General features: G+C 36.1%; 1 protein-coding gene across 1 annotated transcript in view; it reads left to right on the top strand.

Annotated features, from left to right (window-relative positions):
• The window catches only part of BIRC6 (baculoviral IAP repeat containing 6), a 266,821-nt gene that overhangs the window by 233,714 nt on the left and 9,829 nt on the right, over positions 1-23,278 (top strand). The window contains exons 68-72 of the mRNA XM_006168813.3: positions 4,900-5,045; positions 5,629-5,739; positions 12,207-12,424; positions 15,339-15,500; positions 18,131-18,208. Of these exons, the coding sequence (XP_006168875.1) occupies positions 4,900-5,045; positions 5,629-5,739; positions 12,207-12,424; positions 15,339-15,500; positions 18,131-18,208 (715 nt within the window). The remainder of the gene's footprint in view (positions 1-4,899; positions 5,046-5,628; positions 5,740-12,206; positions 12,425-15,338; positions 15,501-18,130; positions 18,209-23,278) is intronic.

Here is a 23,278-nt window from a genome sequence, read left to right as displayed (position 1 = left end):
CAGCAGTAGGTAAATGATCATATATAGTGTATTTGATATTTGATGGTTTCACTGAAAATTCAAGACACTTGCTGCCCATCAGAAAGTTTTAAAGTGCTGTCAGGGCCTTACACACATGACTGTGTTCAGTGGAAGGTATTCTGGACATTGAACAACTTCTCTTTGACAGCATTGAAGCAAGAATCCTTTATTGCCATTTTCTTAGCTATCTCAAAGTGCCTTCCTGATAGAAAAAAGTTCATCATATTTTAAAGTAATTAAATTCTCTTGCAGAAATATCCTATTTCTTTTTATCTACTTAAGCAATAAGAGATTAGTTGGCTGACTTCTTCCAAGACATACTTTCTAATGGCTTATTTTTAACTCCCTTAAACTGGATAATTTAGGCTTCATTTAGCTAAAAAGGCATTTCAGCTTCTGCCCTCCTACAATTTCTGTTAGGAAAACCTTTCCTAGTTTCCCCTATTTTACCTTTACCTCTCATAATATCTATGCAATTAAAAATACCTTATTTCTTAGCCAAAAAACATTTGTTGTACCCATGTATTTTTCTTTTAAGTTTCTTTGTTGGATTACCATAAAATAAGTTCAGTTGTTCATCATCTTCTTTCTTGATGACAAAGACAGAGACGCCAACATGGATTTTAAAATTCCTCCTTGGGCTGGCTCAGTTGGGTTATCCCTTTTTTAAACTGATGAAGCAGATTGATTGTGGCAACCTCATTCCACAGCAGCACGTAGTGTCTTCATTGTGTCCACCCGTGTTTAATCTGGCCTAACAATATTCCTGTTTTTATATAATGAAATCAAATATTTATTTTTATTTCTTATACCTCTGCTTTAAATGTTTCCTTCTCTCATACTGCTCTTTTATGCTTTGCAAAAGGAGATTTTTTGTTTGTTTTGCCTTTCATTTAAGTCATTAAAAATTAAAAGTCTAGCTGGTAACTTTTATTTTAAAGGAATTGAAATGAAAAAAAAATTGAACATAGAGTTTAAAACCTAAGTTTTTAATTAATCATGGGAACCATTCATCTTATGGAGAACTTTGCCCTGTTTACTGATAGAGTTCAAGAATTATTTTCATGCTTTCTGGAGAAATTAGAAGCAAACAGTTCAAACAGTTCTCCACAGTAATCTTTTTTTTTTTTTTAATTTTTCAGTTTACCTTTGATCTTAATTTGTTTTCAGCTGTATGTTCTGGCACAGCGTTAGAACTGAGAAGCACAATGTGATGATTGTTCTAAAGCTAAACGTAGAAATTCGCTTCTCTCACACTTTTAGACTCTTTGTAAGGTACTAGTTCTCAGTAGTGCTGAGTCTGGACATTTTAGCATGTAGTCTCCAAACAACTGTTCTGCAGCGGCTCTGATTTCTAAACGTGTGATACTTTTGGCAGTAGAGTTATGAGTGCAGGAGGTCAAAGAGCTTTTTTCTAATGTTCTACAAACAAAATAGCTGTATTGAAGCTGTTTTCAGCTTATGGATTATGTCGAAAGAATTTCATTCTGATGTGGTGTTTAGTCTTAGTGATGTCCAACCTAATTTGTGTGGCAGTAACAGTAGAGGTAGTTCAATGTAACTGAATGTTGAGGTATGGGTTTGTTTTGGTTTTTTTTTAGAAGAAAGGTTTGACCGTTTTGCTCACATCCTGTTCCAGATTATGTATCTCACAAGACCAAGATTTGCTTAATTTATTAGCTATTTAGTTGGAATTCACAGCAGAGTGGAAATGTTTGCAGATAATTCTGTGCAATAGTAGAAACTTCAGTTGCTTCCTCGTATTTCTTCAGGGCAGTGATCACACCAGATCAACGTATGCACAAAGCAGCGGATACCATGGTAGCGGCCGTCGCTGATTGCTTTTACCATGTTGGATCCATTGTCAGTCTCAGAGACCTACTTCCAGCTAGGTGCCTTGAACTCACATAGCTTTTCACAAAGACTTCAGGATGTGAGCTAAGGTATGGCCTTTTTTCATGAGCTGGGCCTACATATGGGTTGACAGTAACCTGCAACTTTTATAGAAAAGAGACTACTGGCTGCAGTTTAATGTCAGACAATAACTAGTTGCGATCATTGATAGGCAGGTAGTGGGTGTTCCTTATGTATTTGAAGCACTTTTACCTTTTGGAAATTATCTGTTTCCTATATGTTTTGTCAAAGAAACTCACCAATAAAAATTCCTCATGAGAACATGGTGAAAGTTCTAAGATATCTTTAGATATCCTTTTTGATCTGACCATTGTCTTTAGTGTGAAATATGTGATAGTTTCTTTCATGCATTAGTGTGAAAAAAGTAATTATTTTAAATGTCTATGGATTCTTGCATTTTTTTGTTTTTTAAACAAGGTCCAAAAAAAAAAAAACCATAAAAATTACCATCCTGACAAGTCACATTAGTTTAATAATCTATTACTTTTCTTTTAAAATCCAGAATTAGGTAATTGGTATTCACAAATATGCCTTAAAATTTAGAATAGGTAATTTTTCAAGGGCACCTTGTATCTTGGGATAGTGAATGCAAGAATGTCCTAAATTGCATTGTTGTAGTTCACTCCCCATTTCAGAGGTTCTCGTTTCTTCAAGCAGAAAATACCTTTTCTGGAAAAAGTGAACTTCACTTTTATATCTTCCTTCTCAGCTTGGCAAAATAGGTTTCTTTAAATGAAATCTTTATTATGAGCACAGCAAATCAACTGGTTGATGGTAAATTTCAGAAACCATCTATATTTTATTATAGTTATAACTAAGTTTTCTCAAACAACTTACTATTGTTTTCCTGTTGTAGTTCATTGGCCATATTCACAATTTTTTTTTAGTTTTGATAATACATAATCATTTATATTTGGGGAGGGAGTGTCCTTGTAAATTCACAGTGGATACTATCAAGCAGTTTATGTACTTTCTTGATTCTCAGTGTTTGGCCCCGATTGTTGATAGCTATTGATAAATCCAGCAGTGGAGATTCTGTTTGAGCTCCTCTGCTGGAATCTTGTCTTCTGGAAGAAATGGCCAGGCTCACTAAACCTATAATCTTGACTTGCTGTCATCTTCAAACACTAGCCGTACTTTTGTTACATACACTTGCACACATGTAGTCATATACATGTAGACACACAGACGTTGATGAGTGAAATGCTGTGTAGTGTAGCATGTGCCAGTGGTGCCCTGAGTGGCAGAGGAAAGTGGAAAGTCATATTTTCTGTGACTTCTTATACTTCAGGGACGATAAGTAGAGAGTGTAGGAGAAAAAGCTATCCAATGACACATGATGCCTCTTTAGTTCAGTCATCTTGCCAAATGATTACAACTACCCGTGGATATTAGTTTTTTCTCACGATGTAGGAACCATGTCAAAGCATGTGTGTAATACTGTATCCATTTACTCTTGCTGCCCATCTTGAGAGACTTCTTAGCTTACTAGTAGCTTATTTTCTACCTCTAGTTAAGCAGTGAATTGCATCTAAGCAGATTTTTGTCTTTGTGATAAAGGTTCATTTATACATAGATGTTGTAGTATTATTTTGTTAAGGATTCTTCTACGTCTGTTAGTCTTTTCGTAGTTTTCTAAGGCTCCTTGCCCACTTTGTGACTGTTATGATTAGGTTGTGGGGAAAGTCATGATGTGTTTTTCTGTGCCAAAATGCATCATGACTTTCCCAGCTACCCGATATAATGCCAAGTCTTTTTGTTGGTGGGTGTAAAACAAAAAATAGTGATGTATAGTTAGAGCATATCTTAGCATAGATATTTTAATCATCTTTATATATGATTTCAATTTGTTTTAAATTGTCTAGTAAGTTAATGAATATGTAGATGAAAAAATTAGCCAGTAGTATAATATATTGTAAATAACCTGCTGAGAGCTGGAATAAAAGAAAGAGAAGTAATGTTAGATATGAATTTCAGTAAATCTTACACTAATCTTACATTACTTCTATGGACATTTGGAAAGCTCAAAACATTTTGATGCCCTAAGCACTGAAACTTTGCCTTAATACATCCTATTATGATAACAGCTTGGTAGAGGGGTGTGCATTTTAAATCCTAATAGGAACTGACAGTAAGTTATCTTAAAAATGATTATGCCTTAAGACTTAGTGTTTAATTAAAGGTTCAGTATATAAAGAATATTGTGTTAAGATACCCAATTGTGAACCTGTTTTTTACTCTGAAGTAGTTTATTTCTTTTTTTTTGGAAATTAATATACTCTTAAGTAAAATACAAATACTGGGTCATCAAAGAAGTCATGTTGCATTTTTGCATAGAAAAATATAGAAAAAGATGTCATGACTTTTTTGATGAAAATTAAATTAAATTTGAAAATTAAAAACTACACATTGTTCTTTGATTCTCAAGTCTTAGAAGACAGATAATAGACCTTTATTACTCTTCAGTTTAGAATGATTTCTCTAATTATTTATGATCGAATGTGTTTTTAAAGGTGTGTATATAAGAGCATCTGGACCTTTAAAAGTATTATTATCTGTGTAATATTTTTCTGTCGCCTGTTTTTCTATTAGAATAAAAAAAAAAAAAACTACCCATAACTTTAAATCCTGTGCTTAAAAAGCAGTAATGAATTTAGCATAAACAACCCCTTATAGATATGTAAACAGTATCCAAAAGGTTCATGGAACATGTGTATTGTGAATAAAGTATACATGTCTTTTAAATATTTTTGGTCCAAAATAAACTTGTATTTTAATCCCATTTTCCCATGACCTTGTTGAAGTCCTGTCGTATATCATGTACATGGCAAGGGCGGATGAGAGTGTGTATGCACACTAATTTTTGTTTTTAGCTTCTATTATTGACTTATGGAGGTAGTTATTTTTCAATCCCAAAATTCTAATTTTTCCTTGCATTTCTTTCTGTATTAAAAAAAAATTCAGATCTAAAAGGGAAAATGTCAAAACAGGAGTAAAACCAGATGCATCTGATCAAGAACCAGAAGGACTCACTCTCTTGGTACCAGACATTCAAAAGACTGCCGAGATAGTTTACGCAGCCACCACCAGTTTGCGGCAAGCCAATCAAGGTAGAAGGTTATTCCTCCTAGGGTTCTTTTCATTTGTTCCAAGGTGTTTCGTTTTCCCACTGAAAGCTGACTTTCTTTTCCTCTTTTATGGTAATAGTTTTCAAAGCAACTTTACCTAGAAATTTTGTTCTCTGCTAGGTGGTGTTCTTTGTCAGCTGTCAATTATGAATAGTCTATCGTTGAAAACGTTTATTTCTGCTGTGTGTGATCACTAAGACTAAGTAGGCTGAGAGTGTGTGTTGTAAATTTCTCTTCTTTCCACTGAACATCATGAAATTGAAAAATACCATTGTATTAGAAAGTGGTACACCAAGACTACATATTAGAATTTAGTTTAAATTGTTACCATTAACCATTATTTATTTCTGCTGTTTTCAAAGTTGATTAGGGTTTTTTTTTTCCCTATTCTTAATGTTTATGAAATAGAAATCCTATTCTCAAAATGATAAAATAGGAAGATAATTGTGAAGAATTTGGTAGATTTTTTAAATTGAAAATGTGAACTCTAGAAGTTTAATTGTTGGTTAGTTTCATTTTCTAAAGTGTATACTTACATTATTTATCTTGAAATGTTAAATAACAGAAAAAAAACTAGGTGAATACTCAAAGAAGGCTGCTATGAAACCCAAACCTTTGTCAGTATTAAAATCGCTTGAAGAAAAATATGTGGCTGTTATGAAGAAATTACAGTTTGGTAAGTTGAGTTTGTTTTTATTAAGATCTTACTTTTCATTCTTTAACAGTGCTGTTGAAATGTATTTTATTAAAGATTTCAAGATTTCCTTATAACACGAAGTATACTTTATATTTGAACACATATGAAGATTTTTTGTCATCTATATTTATATATATTTATATTGAAGAGATATATATGGGTCTATATTTATAGTTATTTGAAAATTGGGACTTTTCTAGGAACTATAGTAACCTATAAAAAAGAAAATCAAAGTCAAACATCTACAAAATAGACTGAAAATTAATAGACTGAAAGTTCTTTTCTTTTCTCTCCACTTCTGTACCATCCTGGCCTGAAGGAGACAAACAATGGGGACTTCTTTGAACTAAATGTGTTATTCTTAATCATTTTAGATGTCCATGAGATTCACCTTTAGAAAATGTGGTTACACATAGTTCCGTTCTAGGCTTTGCTTCTAAAGCTCTTGACAAGTACCGACTGCTGAAAAGCTCCTGTCAGCACCCCTATAAGGTGCCAGTCTATAAGTACATACGTAAAGTTCCAAACTTTGACGAATAATAGTTACTATAGTTGTCTGTGCTTTTTCATTCTTGAGAAGCAGCCTAAAGGAGTTTGATTGTATTTAGAAGCATGTTAAAGTCAGAGTCAGAAAACAAAGATTTATGTCATAACTAGTCTTTGAAATTTGTAAATCATTCCACTTTTGCTCTGCTTTCCTCTCAGGTTTGCCACAAATACCATAAGAAATAACATAGCCTAAAATGATTCTGGGTTTTGTTCCTGTCTAATGGTATTACAGCATTTTCCTGATTCAGTATGACAGTCTAGTCTGTTCCTTTGATTTCTGAGTTTATCATTTCTTTTGTTTTTTAACAATAGTTTCAAAAAATTGTTTCTATTAAAAATTCTTTTTGGGGGGCCATCAGGTGGCATCGTGGTTAAAGGTGCTGGACTCTCACATGGCCAACTATGGTTTGAGTCCTAGATTTGGCAGCTTGCTTTCTCTCTCCCTCCCTCCCTCTGTCCCTTGATGTGTCCCTCTCTGGTCAAATAAAAAAATAAGTAAAGTTAATTAAAATAATTCTTAAAAGAAATATACATTGTATTATACTATGTTTTCAAACCAATTTTATAAAAAAATTTCAAAAAAAAATTTTTTGTGAGTCTTAAAACCAAGTAATTTATTCTGTTTTTATGAATATAATTAAGTATTATGAACATTGTTTATAGCTTGTTGGGTTTGCATTCGTTTCTATAGTATTTTATCACATAGTTTTGCATTATTTTTTACAAATAAATTATCCTCAAAACTTAGATAATTAAAACAAGACTTTATTATTTCATTGTTTCCATGGGTCAGGAATTCAAGAATGGCTCAGCTTACTATTTGACTTAAGATCTCTCATGAGGCTATAGTCAGGAAATTAATTGGAGCTCCAGCCATGCAGTAGCTTGTCCGGAACTTGTATGACTATTGATAGGGGGCCTCAACCCCTCACCATGTGGGCCTCTTCATAGGGCCTCGTTAGTTTCTTCATATGTCAAAGCTGACTTCCACAAGAGAGGTAGCAAATAGGATATCACACGCCTTTTATGACCTAGTCTTGGAATTCACACACCATCATTAAGTCTAGTTCACACTCAAGGAGAGGAGAATTGATTTCCACCTTTTAAAGAAAGTATCAGATGAGACCAACAGTTGGTGTAATGGCTATGTTGCTGGACTCCCATGTAGTCGACTATGGTTCAAGTTCCAGACCTGGTGGCTTAAACTCACTATGGCTGCGTGTGTATGCATGCCCAAGATCCCGAGAGGAGAATGGAGGAGGAAGGGATTGTGGCATGGCCATCACCCCAGTGGGATGGTTTCTTGCTTTCCGTCTCTCTCTGTCTTTCAGGCAAGCGCATGCACCCTATAGCAAAAACCTCTCTCAAAAAAAAAAAAAAACCCACCCAAAAAAAAAAAAAAAAAAAAAAAAAAGAATAAAAAAAATCAGAAAAGGTTTTTGAAATTCCTTGTGTATATGTCTTACGTTGGAAGTAAATATTTTATTGATCTTTATATTTTGTTCCATTTATTGAGTCATCAAACATACTACAGTATTCTTGTAGGTGGACTGTTTAGCCACATTCCTTCTGTGTAAATTCTTTAACTGCTTATTTCAATCCAAAAAATTTCATTTCACCAATATATGAGTGTTAATGAATTCTTACATGCAAAAAAATTCTGATTGAAATAATTATTTATTTTAGCCCCTGAAAATAACTTTTAATGATAAATTTCCAGAACTCATATATATTGTAAAAAGCTAGGTAAAACATACCTGTAAGAAATTCAGAGTCATGGCCAGCAAGTGGCATTGTGGTTAAGGTGGCTGGACCCCACATGACCAACTCAGCCATTTGAGTCCTGGACCCAGCATCTTGAAAAACACTCTGGTCTTGCATGTTTGCATGTGCCCAAAATCCCAAGAGGAGAATGGAGAAGAGGTTGTGACATGGTCATCTCCCCTGGGTGGTGCCTTCTTACTCTCCCTTTATCTTTATCTCTCTGTATAGTACATACTCCCAATAGCAGAAAAAAAAAAAAAAAGGCAATTTAGAACATATGTCTAGAGCTCTTGATTAATATTAGCCAGCCAGGAATATTTTCTTTTTTCTTTTCTTTTACTTTTTTTTTTTTTTTTTTTTTTTTTTTTGGATAAATACACTATTCATATAATTTTTGGGGGGGGAGGTTTTTGCTATAGGGTGTGTGAGCTTGCCAGAAAGAGACAGACAGACAGAAAGCGAGAAATCACCCCCCACCCCCGCCCCAAGGGAGATGGCCATGCCCCAATTCCGTCTTCTCCATTCTCCTCTTGAAATCTTGGGCATGCATGCACACACGCCCAGCATGAGTTTAAGCCACCGGGTCCAGGACTCAAACCACGGTCAACTACATGGGAGTCTAGTGACAGCCATTACGCTAACCACTGGTCGTGGAATATTTTCTTATACCACATAAAATCACCAACTTTACAAGTTGACAGGACATTAAATAATTGATTTTTGCTACCCTTTAACTTTCAGAATAACTCAGAAAAAATGGGAATTACCTTATAGAATTTTTAAAAATAAAATATATTTTCTAAGTCATATAACAAACATTTTCCCATATAATGATTTGCAATCTGATATCTGTTAACTGTCTAATATTTCATAATATGATATACCATTATTTGTTTAAAAAATAACTGGGTCTTTAGGTTATTTTTAGTTTGTTTTTGTTTCTTAAGAATTATTTATTTGATTTGTTATTTGTTTTATTGTTATTATTTTTAATTCGCTGTAGTGCCCATGTGCTCACCAGAGAGAGACAGAGAAAAAAACAGAGTGAGAAAGTAAGCTGCCAGGTTGAGGATTTGAACCACTGTTGGCTTTTGGGAGTCCAGAGCCTTACCCACCATGCCACTTGTTGACCCTATTTTTAGTTTTTTAATTGCATTCAGCATCTCAGTGGCCAAAATTATATAAAAATTTGTGCTTATCCAGGATTTTATTCCCAATGACAGTTAATAGAAGAGGACTTGTTGAACTAAAAAGAATATGCATTTTTAGCAAAGAGTTGTTATCTTTGTTTATATGTTATAATTAAAGGTTGGTATTAGTAGACTGCTAATTTGTAATTATGTACATTTTCTTTTGGGCATGAGAATGGGCCCATTTTTGTGTTTGGTAGATTGCTGTTTATAGAATTCAAAGAAATTTGTCTCTGTACAATGCAAGAGACAGTAATGTTGGGCAGATTAAGTAATTCCAGTTTACAAATTTACTATGAACCTAGTCAGTAGTCTTGCTGAGATACAGTGTTGTTGTTGTTTTTTTTTAATTTAAATTTATTTATTTACATTCATTCACTATACATCATTACAGCATACAAAATGAAATTTCCCATCCAGAATACACTGTATATTGGTTCAATCAAGCACATCAACATATGTGTTATCATCAACAAATAATTTTCCATTTCTTGTTTCCTGTATATTTTGCTTTTTCTTTTTGCCCTTCCTTTTTTTTTTTTTTTTTGTGAGGTTTTCGCTATAGGGCGCGATTGCCTCGCCAGACAGACAGAGAGAGAGTGATATAGAGATAGAAAGTGAGAAATCACCCCCCAGGGGGGATGGGCACACACGCACACGCGCCCGGCGTGAGTTTTAAGTCACCGGGTCCGGGACGCAAACCCCGGTCGACTACATGGGAGTCCAGCGACATAGCCATTACGCTAACTGCTGGTTCCCTCTTTTTGCCCTTCTTGATTCCCTCTCACCCTCTGCTGTGTCCCACCCTCCTCCTACACTGTGCCCTCCCCCCCCCCCCCCCCGTTTTGTTGATTTGCTAATGAACTTAATTAATCTAAATATTTCCAGTAGCGAGCACAGCTGATATATACATATCCATGAACACAAGTCTGACTTTAGGCATAAACCTCAGTGAGTAGAATGAACATACTGTAAAGATACAGTGTTATTTGGTCAGTAATAGTTATATGTACCATTTGCCTAAAATAAGCTTTTAGCATGGCTTATTAATTTAGATTGTATTCATACATACTTGGTGATAGTTTTTACATGAAATGGACTATTTTTCTTCCTCTCTGAGTGATTTGATTAACAAAGGTTTTAACATTCCTATTTATTTTTAAGAATTAATTTCTTTAACTTTATTCACTATTATTTTTTATCATTATTAGTATTATCTTTAATTTGGCCAGAGAGATGGGGAGAACACAAAAGCAAGCCAACCAGGTCTGGGACTCAAACCATGGTTGACCTAGGGGGAGTCTAGCAGATAACTATCACACCACCAGCCAGCTCCAACATTCTTATTTAAACACTGTAGTACAGATTTACGACACTTTGGATCCTCCCCTTTTTCTAGACTATAAGCTTCATGAAGGCAAATGTAGTTTCCTCTGTATTATTTGACCCAAAGAGCCTAGTCTAGGAACTTGCACTTAAAAAACTCTTTGTAAAATTTTCTGAATTAATGTTAATTATAATACAGATTGTTATTTTATCATATATTTAGAATCATATGAGGCATCTGGGAAAGTATGTATATGAAAAAAAATAAATTTTAAACTTTTTTTTACCAAAATAAACTCATACTTGAAGCCTGTTTTTCTAGGAACTTTTTGAAGTAGCCTCCTATAGAACACAACATCAAAACTTACCAATGTCGGGGACAGCAGGTGGCATAGTGGTTAAGTTTCTGGACACTCTCACACGACTGATCATAGTTCGAAATCTGGACCTAGTGGTTTGCTTTCTCACTTTCCCCCTCTCTCACTCTGTGTGTGTGTGTGTGTGTCTCTCTCTGGTTAAATTAAAATAAATGGATGAATAAATAAAATTTTAAAAATAAATAATTCTTAAAAAAAAAGTTACTAATGCCTATAATGACAGTATTTACCCTGACTGGTGACTTAATTTAGTGTTTATTTAAATGTCTTTGTTTTATACATTGATGGGGTTAATCTGAATTAGAGATAAAATTCAAATTAAGTTTTTCTTCCCTTTTTAAAATGATGATTTTATTTAACTTTATTTATTTATTTATTTAAATTTACCAGCAAAGGAAGGAGGGAGGGAGGGAGAGAAAGAGTCAAAGTGAGAAACCAAGCAGCCAGGTCAGGACCCGAACTGCAGTTGGCCATGTGGGAATCCAGTGCCCTTAACCCCCAAACCACCTGTCAGCCCCTAAATTCACTTTTTTCTTTCTATTGTATACATAGCATACAGGTGAAGAATAATTTTTAAGTCAGCCTGTCTAAATAAATGGTTTTGAATTAGTTCATTAATCATATTAGGTCAAAGTGCTTGGAGGAAAGATTTTTTTCCCTCCAAGTCAGTTAGCTTCCTGAAATAATGCAGAAGTGAATTCCAGGCCTGGCATTTACCTAATTCCAAATCCTCACAAGTACATAAAGACTTACTCAAACTTACTTTGATTTTGAGAAATGAAGAACAGTGAGCATACGTTTTATATTCTGCATTATTTTGGCAAAGTATTGGGTAATTGGGAAAGTCATGACTTGTTTTTCTATGCAAAAAAGGGTCATAACTATTCAGATGAGCCAATATTTATACTACTCCCTTAATAATAAATTATTACTTTGAATTGTCACTTAGCTGCTTGGTATAATCTACCAGTGTGTCCTCATTGTAGATTTGAAATGATTTGCCCTTGCTTTCATTGCATATTCCACCTGTCTAACAGTGTTATTTAACACATATATGTAGGTGTTATAAACCTTCGTATTGTAGTTTGATGTTCTTCTGCAAGGCACTCTGCTCCATTTTGCTTGGAAGAAGAACTAGCAGTTTATTTATGAGTTTTCTCATTATACAGCTGCCCTCTGTTCTGGTTTGTTTTTTTTTTTCTTTCAGTATTTTTTTTCTCCCCCTTTATTATTCTTTTAGATACATTTGAGATGGTTTCTGAAGATGAAGATGGAAAATTAGGTTTTAAAGTAAATTACCACTACATGTCTCAGGTGAAAAATGCAAACGATGCGAACAGTGCTGCCAGAGCCCGCCGCCTTGCTCAGGAAGCTGTGACGCTGTCCACCTCACTGCCTTTGTCGTCCTCCTCCAGTGTGTTCGTGCGCTGTGATGAGGAGCGACTGGACATTATGAAGGTAGAAAACCAACTTTTTCTTCTGTGTTACTTGCTAATCTAATACTCGAATATTCATACAAAGCACTAGAAATAGATGGAATTAAAAAAAGAATTTATTATTATTATCATTTAATTTGACCAGAGAGAGAGAGGGAAAGTGAGAATGGAAGCTGTTAGGTCTGTACTTAAACTGTGGTCAACCATGTAGTAGTACAGCACCTTAACCACACCACCACCTGCCAGCCCCAGTAGTTGAAATTTTAATAAATTCAATAAAAATTATGGTGACTTGGACTAGCAGGTGGCATAATGATTACATCATTGGACTCCCACATGGTCGTGGTTGATCGTGGTTTGAGTCTCTGGTGATTTAAAACTCATACCAGGCACATATGCTTGTGTGCCTAAAGTCCCAAGTAGAAAAAGAAGGAGAGGGGATTGTGGCATGGCCATCCTCCCTGGGAGATGATTTCTCTCTTTCTGTCTCTCACATACCCTATAGCAAAAACCCCCCCCCCCCCAAAACAAAACAAAACAAAACAAACAAACGTACAAAAACTTGGTGACCATTTGGATTAAAGTGAAAGTTCTTTTTTAAACAATTTTATATATTGGTGTTATTATTTTTAAATTTCCTATAGGGCACATGTGCTCATCAGAGATAGACCCCAGGGGGAAAGAGAGAGAGTGAGAGAGAGAGAAGGAAAGTTAGAAAGCTAGCTGCCAGGTCCAGGGCTTGAAGCGTTGACAGTTATGTGAGAGTCCAGCTCCTTAATCACCACACCACCTACTAGTCCCTGAAAATTCTTTTCTAATTTTAAAGTATGTGGGTCAGACTGCTATTCATAATAGACATTTAGAAGAAAATACCAAGAGAATTGCCATCCCAGAACAAAGACTGTATGTAGCATGTCACAGTTTTAGAATATAATACCAAAAGATTTAATGCTGATCATTAGAAAGATATCTCTCATGTTTTATAGTATCACTCTTAAAAAATTAGTCTCTTTTTTCTTTCTCTAGGAAATTTACATATTCAAAAATTCATAAGGTCTGTTAATTAAATAATGATTATATAATATCTGCGCTTTATGTTCTAATAGTGTATTAATCTGGCCTTAAATTCCAAGAGACTGTTCTGTGAAGAAAATCCCAAAGATTTGACCCCTAGAAAAAGATACTTGTATGTTTATGACTTAATTCATAGGTTAAATATTCCATCTTCTATACACACAGCTAGAACTGCTGACCTGTTGACTTGCAGGAGGTTTTTTTGTTTGCTGTCTTGCTTTTTATGCTTTTGTGGGTAATTTTTCTAAGGAAGTATCATAGACCTTGACTATTTGGCCATAGTGTTGTTTCTTATAAGCAGTGGAACTTTTTGTAGCGTTATTACCTAGGGAAGCATTTTATCACTAAATGGACCACACGTTCTGACTTGTGAGTTCTTTTTGTTACTTGTGCTGTACCTGAAAAAATCGTTGTAGTTTATCAGAGTTGTCACAGATTGAGACTCAGCGCTCCATGAATCCAGATGTGATTTTCCAATTGTGGCCACACCTGTCTGCTTTTGCTAGATCTCTGCTCCCCCCCCCCCCCAAAACAAAACAAAACAAAACAAACAAACGTACAAAAACTTGGTGACCATTTGGATTAAAGTGAAAGTTCTTTTTTAAACAATTTTATATATTGGTGTTATTATTTTTAAATTTCCTATAGGGCACATGTGCTCATCAGAGATAGACCCCAGGGGGAAAGAGAGAGAGTGAGAGAGAGAGAAGGAAAGTTAGAAAGCTAGCTGCCAGGTCCAGGGCTTGAAGCGTTGACAGTTATGTGAGAGTCCAGCTCCTTAATCACCACACCACCTACTAGTCCCTGAAAATTCTTTTCTAATTTTAAAGTATGTGGGTCAGACTGCTATTCATAATAGACATTTAGAAGAAAATACCAAGAGAATTGCCATCCCAGAACAAAGACTGTATGTAGCATGTCACAGTTTTAGAATATAATACCAAAAGATTTAATGCTGATCATTAGAAAGATATCTCTCATGTTTTATAGTATCACTCTTAAAAAATTAGTCTCTTTTTTCTTTCTCTAGGAAATTTACATATTCAAAAATTCATAAGGTCTGTTAATTAAATAATGATTATATAATATCTGCGCTTTATGTTCTAATAGTGTATTAATCTGGCCTTAAATTCCAAGAGACTGTTCTGTGAAGAAAATCCCAAAGATTTGACCCCTAGAAAAAGATACTTGTATGTTTATGACTTAATTCATAGGTTAAATATTCCATCTTCTATACACACAGCTAGAACTGCTGACCTGTTGACTTGCAGGAGGTTTTTTTGTTTGCTGTCTTGCTTTTTATGCTTTTGTGGGTAATTTTTCTAAGGAAGTATCATAGACCTTGACTATTTGGCCATAGTGTTGTTTCTTATAAGCAGTGGAACTTTTTGTAGCGTTATTACCTAGGGAAGCATTTTATCACTAAATGGACCACACGTTCTGACTTGTGAGTTCTTTTTGTTACTTGTGCTGTACCTGAAAAAATCGTTGTAGTTTATCAGAGTTGTCACAGATTGAGACTCTAATTCTACTTGCATCCACACAGGATGATGAGCCTCTTACGGGCAAGAGGCTTTGTTGCACATGGGTTTCATGATAAACGCCTGTTGATGGATTCAAATGAAATTCCTTAATAATTCTATACTCACTGTTGGGTTCTCTGCTCTTTCTTGATCTAATAATCCTAAAAGAAATACCTACTGTTCCCTGAAATCCTTGTTGTCATAGGATACAAAAAAGTAAGTTATTTCTTAAAACAGAATTTATATGAAGGATTAAAGCAGGTAAATATACTCATGCCTTTGAGACAATAGAGAATGTACATAAAAATCTCAGAATTGTGTTTGTATTATGCACACTAGGTTCTGATAACTGGCCCAGCGGACACTCCCTATGCAAATGGCTGCTTTGAATTTGATGTGTATTTTCCTCAAGATTATCCCAGTTCCCCCCCACTTGTGAACCTAGAGACAACTGGTGGTCATAGTGTGCGATTCAATCCAAACCTTTACAACGATGGCAAGGTAACGTACCACACCTGCAGTTCTGTCTCAGTGCCTCTGTATCCAGAGACTCCTTGTAATTGAACAGAAATTTCGTTTCAGTTATCGTTTTTCTTTTAAAACAAAGAACATATTTTTAATTTTACTAATGTTTTAATTTTACATTTATTTACTTTACATTCATTCATTGTATATTATTACAGCTTACAAAATGAGGTTTGATAAACGCCTGTTGATGGATTCAAATGAAATTCCTTAATAATTCTATACTCACTGTTGGGTTCTCTGCTCTTTCTTGATCTAATAATCCTAAAAGAAATACCTACTGTTCCCTGAAATCCTTGTTGTCATAGGATACAAAAAAGTAAGTTATTTCTTAAAACAGAATTTATATGAAGGATTAAAGCAGGTAAATATACTCATGCCTTTGAGACAATAGAGAATGTACATAAAAATCTCAGAATTGTGATTGTATTATGCACACTAGGTTCTGATAACTGGCCCAGCGGACACTCCCTATGCAAATGGCTGCTTTGAATTTGATGTGTATTTTCCTCAAGATTATCCCAGTTCCCCCCCACTTGTGAACCTAGAGACAACTGGTGGTCATAGTGTGCGATTCAATCCAAACCTTTACAACGATGGCAAGGTAACGTACCACACCTGCAGTTCTGTCTCAGTGCCTCTGTATCCAGAGACTCCTTGTAATTGAACAGAAATTTCGTTTCAGTTATCGTTTTTCTTTTAAAACAAAGAACATATTTTTAATTTTACTAATGTTTTAATTTTACATTTATTTACTTTACATTCATTCATTGTATATTATTACAGCTTACAAAATGAGGTTTCCCATCCAGAATACATGAGAACATATATTTTTTAATGCTCGTCTTCCCTATATTAACAGATAGTTTGAGGAATAAGAGAAAAAAATCAGAAATGAACAGAAACACTACAGTGGTTTTTTTTTTTTTTTTCCTTTTCTTTCTTTCTTTGTTAAGAGGCTTTTGCTTTAAGGCCATGTGTGGTGGTCAGAGAGAGGGAGACAGGAAAAATGTGAAATCACGCCCTCCAGGGGTGATGAGCACGCTGTAATCCCTTCTCCATTTTCCTCTTGGGATCTTGGGCATGCATGCACACGCACTTGGTGAGATTTTCAAGCTGCTTGTTCCAGGAATTGAACTGTAGTCGGCTCTGTGGGAATCCAGTGACATAACCACTATACCATTTACTGGCCCCCAGTGTTAAGGAGTTACTCACAATATATTCTATGACCAGCTGCTGGGAGCTGTCCCTCCAGACTATACCAGATCCAGTGCCTTTCTTGTTCTCTTAGCTTTCTTTCTTTTTCTTGAGTTTTTTTTTGGTTTGTTTGTTTGTTTTTTTATTTTTTGAGAAGTTTTTGCTACAGGGTGTGTGCACTCACCAGAAAGACAGAGAGAGAGAGACAGCGAAATCACCTCCCAGGGAGGATGGCCACACTGTGGTCCCTTCTCCTCCATTCTTCTCTTGGGATCTTAGGCAGGCACACACATGCACCCAGCGTGAGTTTAAGCCACTGGGTCCAGGATGTGAACCATGGTTGACTACATGGGAGTCCAGCGACATAGCCATTATGCCAGCTTCTGGTCCCTATTTTTATTATCACCAATTCTAGTCATCTTTTCAGAGGTGCCTGAAAGTAGATGAATAACGGCAGTGGCCACCTGGCAATCTGCCCACCCAAGAGCCTTTTTGGGTGTACTTTCCTTTCTTTCCTATTAAACCTTCTCTTCTGCAAAAAAAAAAAAAAAAAAAAGTAGATGAATAACAAAAGCATGGTACCATTAACCTCATCTACCATTTATTTATATTTATAGAACACATGGCAGAACATGTATAATATACCCCAATTTTATTTTTATCACAAGAGTTGCTTATAGTTATAGATACAATATTCTCCGTTCTCTTTTGTCCAGAGTAACCTTTTGATCTGTGTTTGGCAGATGGTTTGAGTTTGGTCTTTGCGCCGGAGTGAACAAATATCTATTATATTTATGGTGTGTTCAGAGGAACCCTGGGAAATCTATGGCCATACCATAGTGAATGTGCTCAGACTTGTCAGAGGCACCCTAGGATTCCTCGAGATTCTTTCAGGGGGTCTGTGAGGTCCTCTGCCTTTTCATGTTTTTCTGTGGCCAGATTTGATCCATATACTTCAGCCAAAGCAATATATTGCAACAAATTAGACGTAGGTGCAGATACGGAATCAAGCTCTTGTCTGTTATGCCATATCCCATTTTTAAAATGAACAAAATTTTTAGAAAGAGATTTATAGAAATGTAAGACAATGCCCCTTTTTCTTACTGAAATATTTTGGTTTTGGGAAGGTATAGAGTTATTTTTCATTTAAAACATTGTTATTCATTTTGACATAGAGGAAGTGATGGTTCATTTTTTCATTATGAAGAAATGGTAATGCCACTCAGATTCAGAGCACATCTGAAGACACCAATTTGTGTTAACAGATCCACCCTTAGGGTTTTGTTTGAGGACATGAAACTGAGATACTTTGACATGATAGCATTTTGTTTTCACTTCTCGTTGTGACAGTTTGCTTTTAAGCACTCCTCCTTTCAGTTCTGTTTATACTTTTTACCCTTCTTCTTCAGGTTTGTTTAAGCATCTTAAATACATGGCATGGAAGACCAGAAGAGAAATGGAATCCTCAGACCTCAAGCTTTTTGCAAGTAAACAGAATTTCTGGTTATTTTACATAGATAATAAGGATCTTTGAATGTTTTCAAAAATTACTTTGTAGTAACGAATAATAAACATAGTGAACAAAAATAAAAAGCACTGATTGGAAAGACATACTAATAAGTTACAGGTGAGCAGTTAGGACAGTGGAGTCTCATCTGGAGTTTAAAATCTCAAATTAAGGGGCCAAGCCTGTAGCCTACTGGTTAAGGAAGCCAGAGCTTACATGGCTGAGCAGTTTGAATCCCTGCCCTGTGGGCTTAATGAACAGTCCAGGCATGTGTGTTTGTGTGCCCAAGGTCCAGACAGTATGGAGAAATAGATGTAAGGGATTGAGGCAAGACCACTCCCATTTGAGAATTGCTTTTTCTCCTCTTGCTCTCCATCTCTCTCTGTGTGTCTCGTGGGCACGTGCCCTCAGGCAATTAAAAAAAAAAAATCTCAAGTTTGGGCCATAACTCAAAAACGGTTTTGTAAAAATAACCTTTTTTTTTTTTTTGAGAGATTTTCACTATAGGGCGCTTGCGCTCAGCAGACAGGCAGAGAGAGACAGACAGAAAGCGAGAAATCACCCCCCAGGGGGGATGGCCATGCTGCAATCCCTTCTCCATTCTCCTCTCGGGATCTTGGGCATGCACGCACACGCCCCTGGCGTGAGTTTTAAGCCACCGGGTCCGGGACGCAAACCGCGGTCGATTACGGGGGAATCCAGTGACATAGCCATTACGTTAACTGCTGGTTCCCTAAAAATAACCTTTAAAATAAGTTATGATGCAGCAAATAAGATACATTGCTCTCTGCATCTCCTAATTCACACTACAATACTTAAACTCATATGAAGAGAATGTAATATACTATTGTTATTTTTTCACATATACTATGATTCTTCTATCATCTGGTTAATAACTGATTCATTTGAGGCTCAGAAATACTCTCTGGGAATTCATAAAACTTGGTATTTGTTGTTTTTATTTAGTATAATTTTTAGTGCATAGCTTTCATAGTCTTGATTTTGGTATATTACTTTCTACAGTCACTTAAGTAATTATAATAAGATGTTACATAATATCCCATCAAACATTTTTCACTAATGTCCTATCTTCATATTTCAGAATTTCAGCAAGGGGATGGACAAAGCATATTGATAGTGTCAATAAAGTTTGTTGTTTATTCATTTAGGAAGCAGAAATAGTCATTGTTGCTATGTAATACTTTAAACTCACAATTATAGCTTAGTGGTTATTTTTTGAATGTTTGCTGGGGCCATCTCTGTGGCCTGGTTATTAAGGCAGCCAGATCCCATGTAGCTGACCACAGAGTTTGATTCTAAGATCCAGTGGCTTGAGAAACACACTAGGTACATGCACATGGATGGTCAAAATGTGGAAAAGAGGGAGAAATAGAGGAGAAGAGATTTCAGTATGACCATTCCCCATAGAGGGTAACTTCTCCTCGCTCTGTCTCTAGTGTGTGCCATAAGCCCTGTCACAAAACAAAAGAAAACAAAGCAAAAAATGATAACCAGAAATGATCTCCAACCTAGGCCATAGGCATGCACATCCAGTGTATATAGGGAGGCCACAAGTTACAAACCAGGTCCTTTTTATGTAGATCCAGTTGCTGTTTGTATATAAAAATGCTATAGATTTTTGTAAGTTAATTTTATATCCTGCCACTTTACTATATGCATTTATTACCTTGAGAAGTTTTTTCATGGATACTATTGGGCCTTCTATGTATACAGTCATGTCATCTGGAAACAGAGATAATTTCAACTTTTCTTTTCCTTTTGGAATGCCTTTTATTTCCTTCTCTTATCTGATTGCATTGGCTAGAACTTCCAGTACTATATTGAATAGGAGTGGGCAGCTTGTCTTGTAGAAGTTTTTAGTGGAAAAGCTTTCAGTTTTTCACCATTCAGTATAATGTTAGCTGTAGATTTTTCATAAATGGCTTTTATTATGCTGGGAAATGGTCCTTTTTTTTGGGGGGGGGGGTTTGCTATAGGGCGTGGGCACCCGCACTCGCCAGACAGAGTGAGAGAGACAGAGAGACAGAAAGCGAGAAATCACCCCCTAGGGGGAATGGCCACACCATAATCCCTTCTACTCCATTCTCCTATCGGGATCTTGGGCACGCACGCACACGTGCCCAGCATGAATTTAAGCCACCGAGACTGGGACTCAAACCGCAGTCGACCACGTGGGAGTCCAGCGGCATAGCCATTACTCTAACTGCTGGTCCCGAGAAATGGCCCTTTTATGCCAATTTTACTGAGAGTCATGATCATAAAGGCATGTTGTATTTTGTTGAATGCTTTTTCTACATTGATTGAAATGATCATATGATTTTTATGTTTCTTTCTGTTAATATGGGGTTTTGGTTTTGCATATGTTGAACTACCCTTGCATTCCTGGTATGTGATGAATAACCTTTCTTATATGCTGTTGAATATGGTTAGCAAGTATCTTGTTGAGAATTTCTGCATTTATATTCATCAGGGATATAGGTCTGTAGTTTTCCTTTTTTGTTGTATCCTTATCCATTTTGGGAATGAGGGTAATGGAGGCTTCTGCAAACAGAGATGAGTGAATTTAGAAGGGTTCCTTCCTTCCTTTTGGATCTCTAGAACAGTGTGAGTACAATGGGGGTTACCTCTCCTTTAAAAGTTTTGTAAAATTTGGCAGTGAAGCCATTGGGGCCTGGACTTTTATTTGTTGTGAGGTTATTTATTACTGATTCAATCTCATTGCTTGTTATTGGTCTGTTCAGGTTTTCTATGTCTTCCTGAGTCAATCTTGGTAGATTTCCAGTTGCATAATCAGTACTTTCCCATCTGGCCCTAACACATCTATTGCTGTGCTTCCATAGTAGACTGTGTTTGGCTGTTTTAAACCAAATTGTAGTTTTTTTGTTTGGCTTGGTTTTGTTTTAAATTTACTATAAGGCACACGCTCTCACCAGAAAAGGCATGGGAGTAAGAAAGCATTCCCCGAGGAGGATGACAAGGACATTAGTCACCCTGTCTTCATTCTCCTATAAGGATTTTGGGCTTGCATGCACACATGCCCAGCTTCAAGCCACTGGGTCAAGGACTCAAACCTTGCTGTTGGCATGAATCTTAAGTATTTTTAAATTATTAATTATTATTTGAATCTACAACTGTGTGATTTTTTTTTTTCACCAGAGGGTGTGTGTGTGTGTGTGTGTGTGTGCGTGCGTGTGTGTTTTAGAGAAAGAGAGAGAGGAGAAGAGTGAGAAAACATCCCCCTGCCTCACAGCAGATGGTCATCCTACAATTTCTTCTCTTCCATTTTGCCCTTCTTTCAGGATTCTGGGCATAAATATGTACACTCACCCAGCATGTTTTTCAAGCCACTGGGTCCAGGGTTTGAATCACATAGTTGCCCATATTGGGATCCAGCCATCTTAACCACCGTGCCACTGACTGGTGCTTTATAAAACTATCTGTCCTGGGGTTAGCAGGAGGTGTGGTGGTTTTAAGGCCCTGGACTCCCACATGGCTAACCGTGGTTAGAGTCCCAACTTGAAAATCACGTCAGGCATGTGTATGTGTTCACCCAAAATCCCAAGAAGAGAATGGAGGAGAAGGGATTGCAGCGTGGCCATCCCCATTTGGGGGTGATTTCTCTCTTTATCACTGTCTCCGTCTCTCTGTCAAGCACATGAGCCTTAAGACAAAAAAACCTTAAAAAAAAAAAATTATCCTAAAGGAGATGAGGTTAAGTAAATAAATGAGTATCTTTTTATAGATTTATGGTGAGTATTTAAACTTTTTCTCTACTCTTATACAAAAATGGCATTATGCCCTACTCATATTAATAGAAGAGGAAGGTCACTTTAAAAATAATCTGAACTAGGGACCAGCAGATGATATAGTTGTACATTGCTGAACTCCCTCAGGGTTACGCTTGGTTCTAGTCCTAGACCTGGTGGCTTGAAAATGTTACTGGACACATGTAGGTATATGCTGAAGATCCCAGGAGGAGAGGGGAGCAGAAGGGATGACAACGTGGCCATCCCCACAGAGGTTGATTTCTCACTTTCCCTGTTATAGTCTCTGTCTTTCTGTCTCACACATGCACCCTGAAACAAAAACCTCTACCAAAAAAAAAAAAAAAAAAAACCCTAATAACTCTTCCCTGGAAGATTATTTCAGTCAGATTTGAATTAGGGGCAAATATATAGTTAGATAAAAATCCACTTTAACTCAATGATGTCTGTAGTTTCAGACATTTAAAAATATGAGGTTTTTTGTTTGTTTGTTTGTTTTCATTGTTAGAGAGTGCATGTGCTTGCCAGGACAGAGAAAAAGAGGGAGAATGCATACTCCTGGGGCACATGGTCATGCTGCAGTCCCTTCTCTCTCCATTACATCAGGTTGTGCACCTGCATGCAGCCATCATATTTGTCAAGCTGCTGGGGCTGGGATTTGAACCATGGTTGGTCAAGTGAGATCTGGCTCCCTTCACCAGGAGGCTATGGTGTTGGCCCCCCAAATATGAGATTTTTGTCTTAGAATTACATGCATTATTTTTTTCTGTAGTTGAACTTGGCCTTAATAAATTTGTCACTCTAAGTCATATTTAACAATTCTATTCCTAGGTCAGATATTTTAGTTCAAGTAACCATTTTTAAAGTTTTCTGCAGATAAGTACTCCTTGACATCGAAGCTGTGTGTTCATGACATTATTCAGTCATGCTGCCTAATCAAAGTGTAATTGCTGTGAGTTATTTTTTATTTATGAAGTTGGCACAGTATGTTAGCTAGAAATACTATATAAGCTAGGAATGAGCTCTGTTGATTTCTATCTTGTCTGGAACAAACCCTCTGGTGAGGTAAATAAGTGGGAATTTGGACGTGGTCTTAGAACCATGAGATCATTTTGCCAAAGAGAACTTTTCATAATAAGGTTTTTGTATTATTGTGGCTGTTTCTTTTCTTGAGGCAAAAGTTGAAAAGAGCCTCGTGCATAGTTTTCTGTACAAGTGAATATTGTTAAAAGGGTACAGTTAGTTTTCTGGTTTTTGTAAGGATA

The sequence above is a fragment of the Tupaia chinensis genome, unplaced genomic scaffold (assembly GCF_000334495.1).
Source record: "Tupaia chinensis unplaced genomic scaffold, TupChi_1.0 Scaffold146177_1, whole genome shotgun sequence".
Lineage (NCBI taxonomy): Eukaryota > Metazoa > Chordata > Mammalia > Scandentia > Tupaiidae > Tupaia > Tupaia belangeri.
This window is presented reverse-complemented; position numbering and strand designations above follow the sequence as displayed.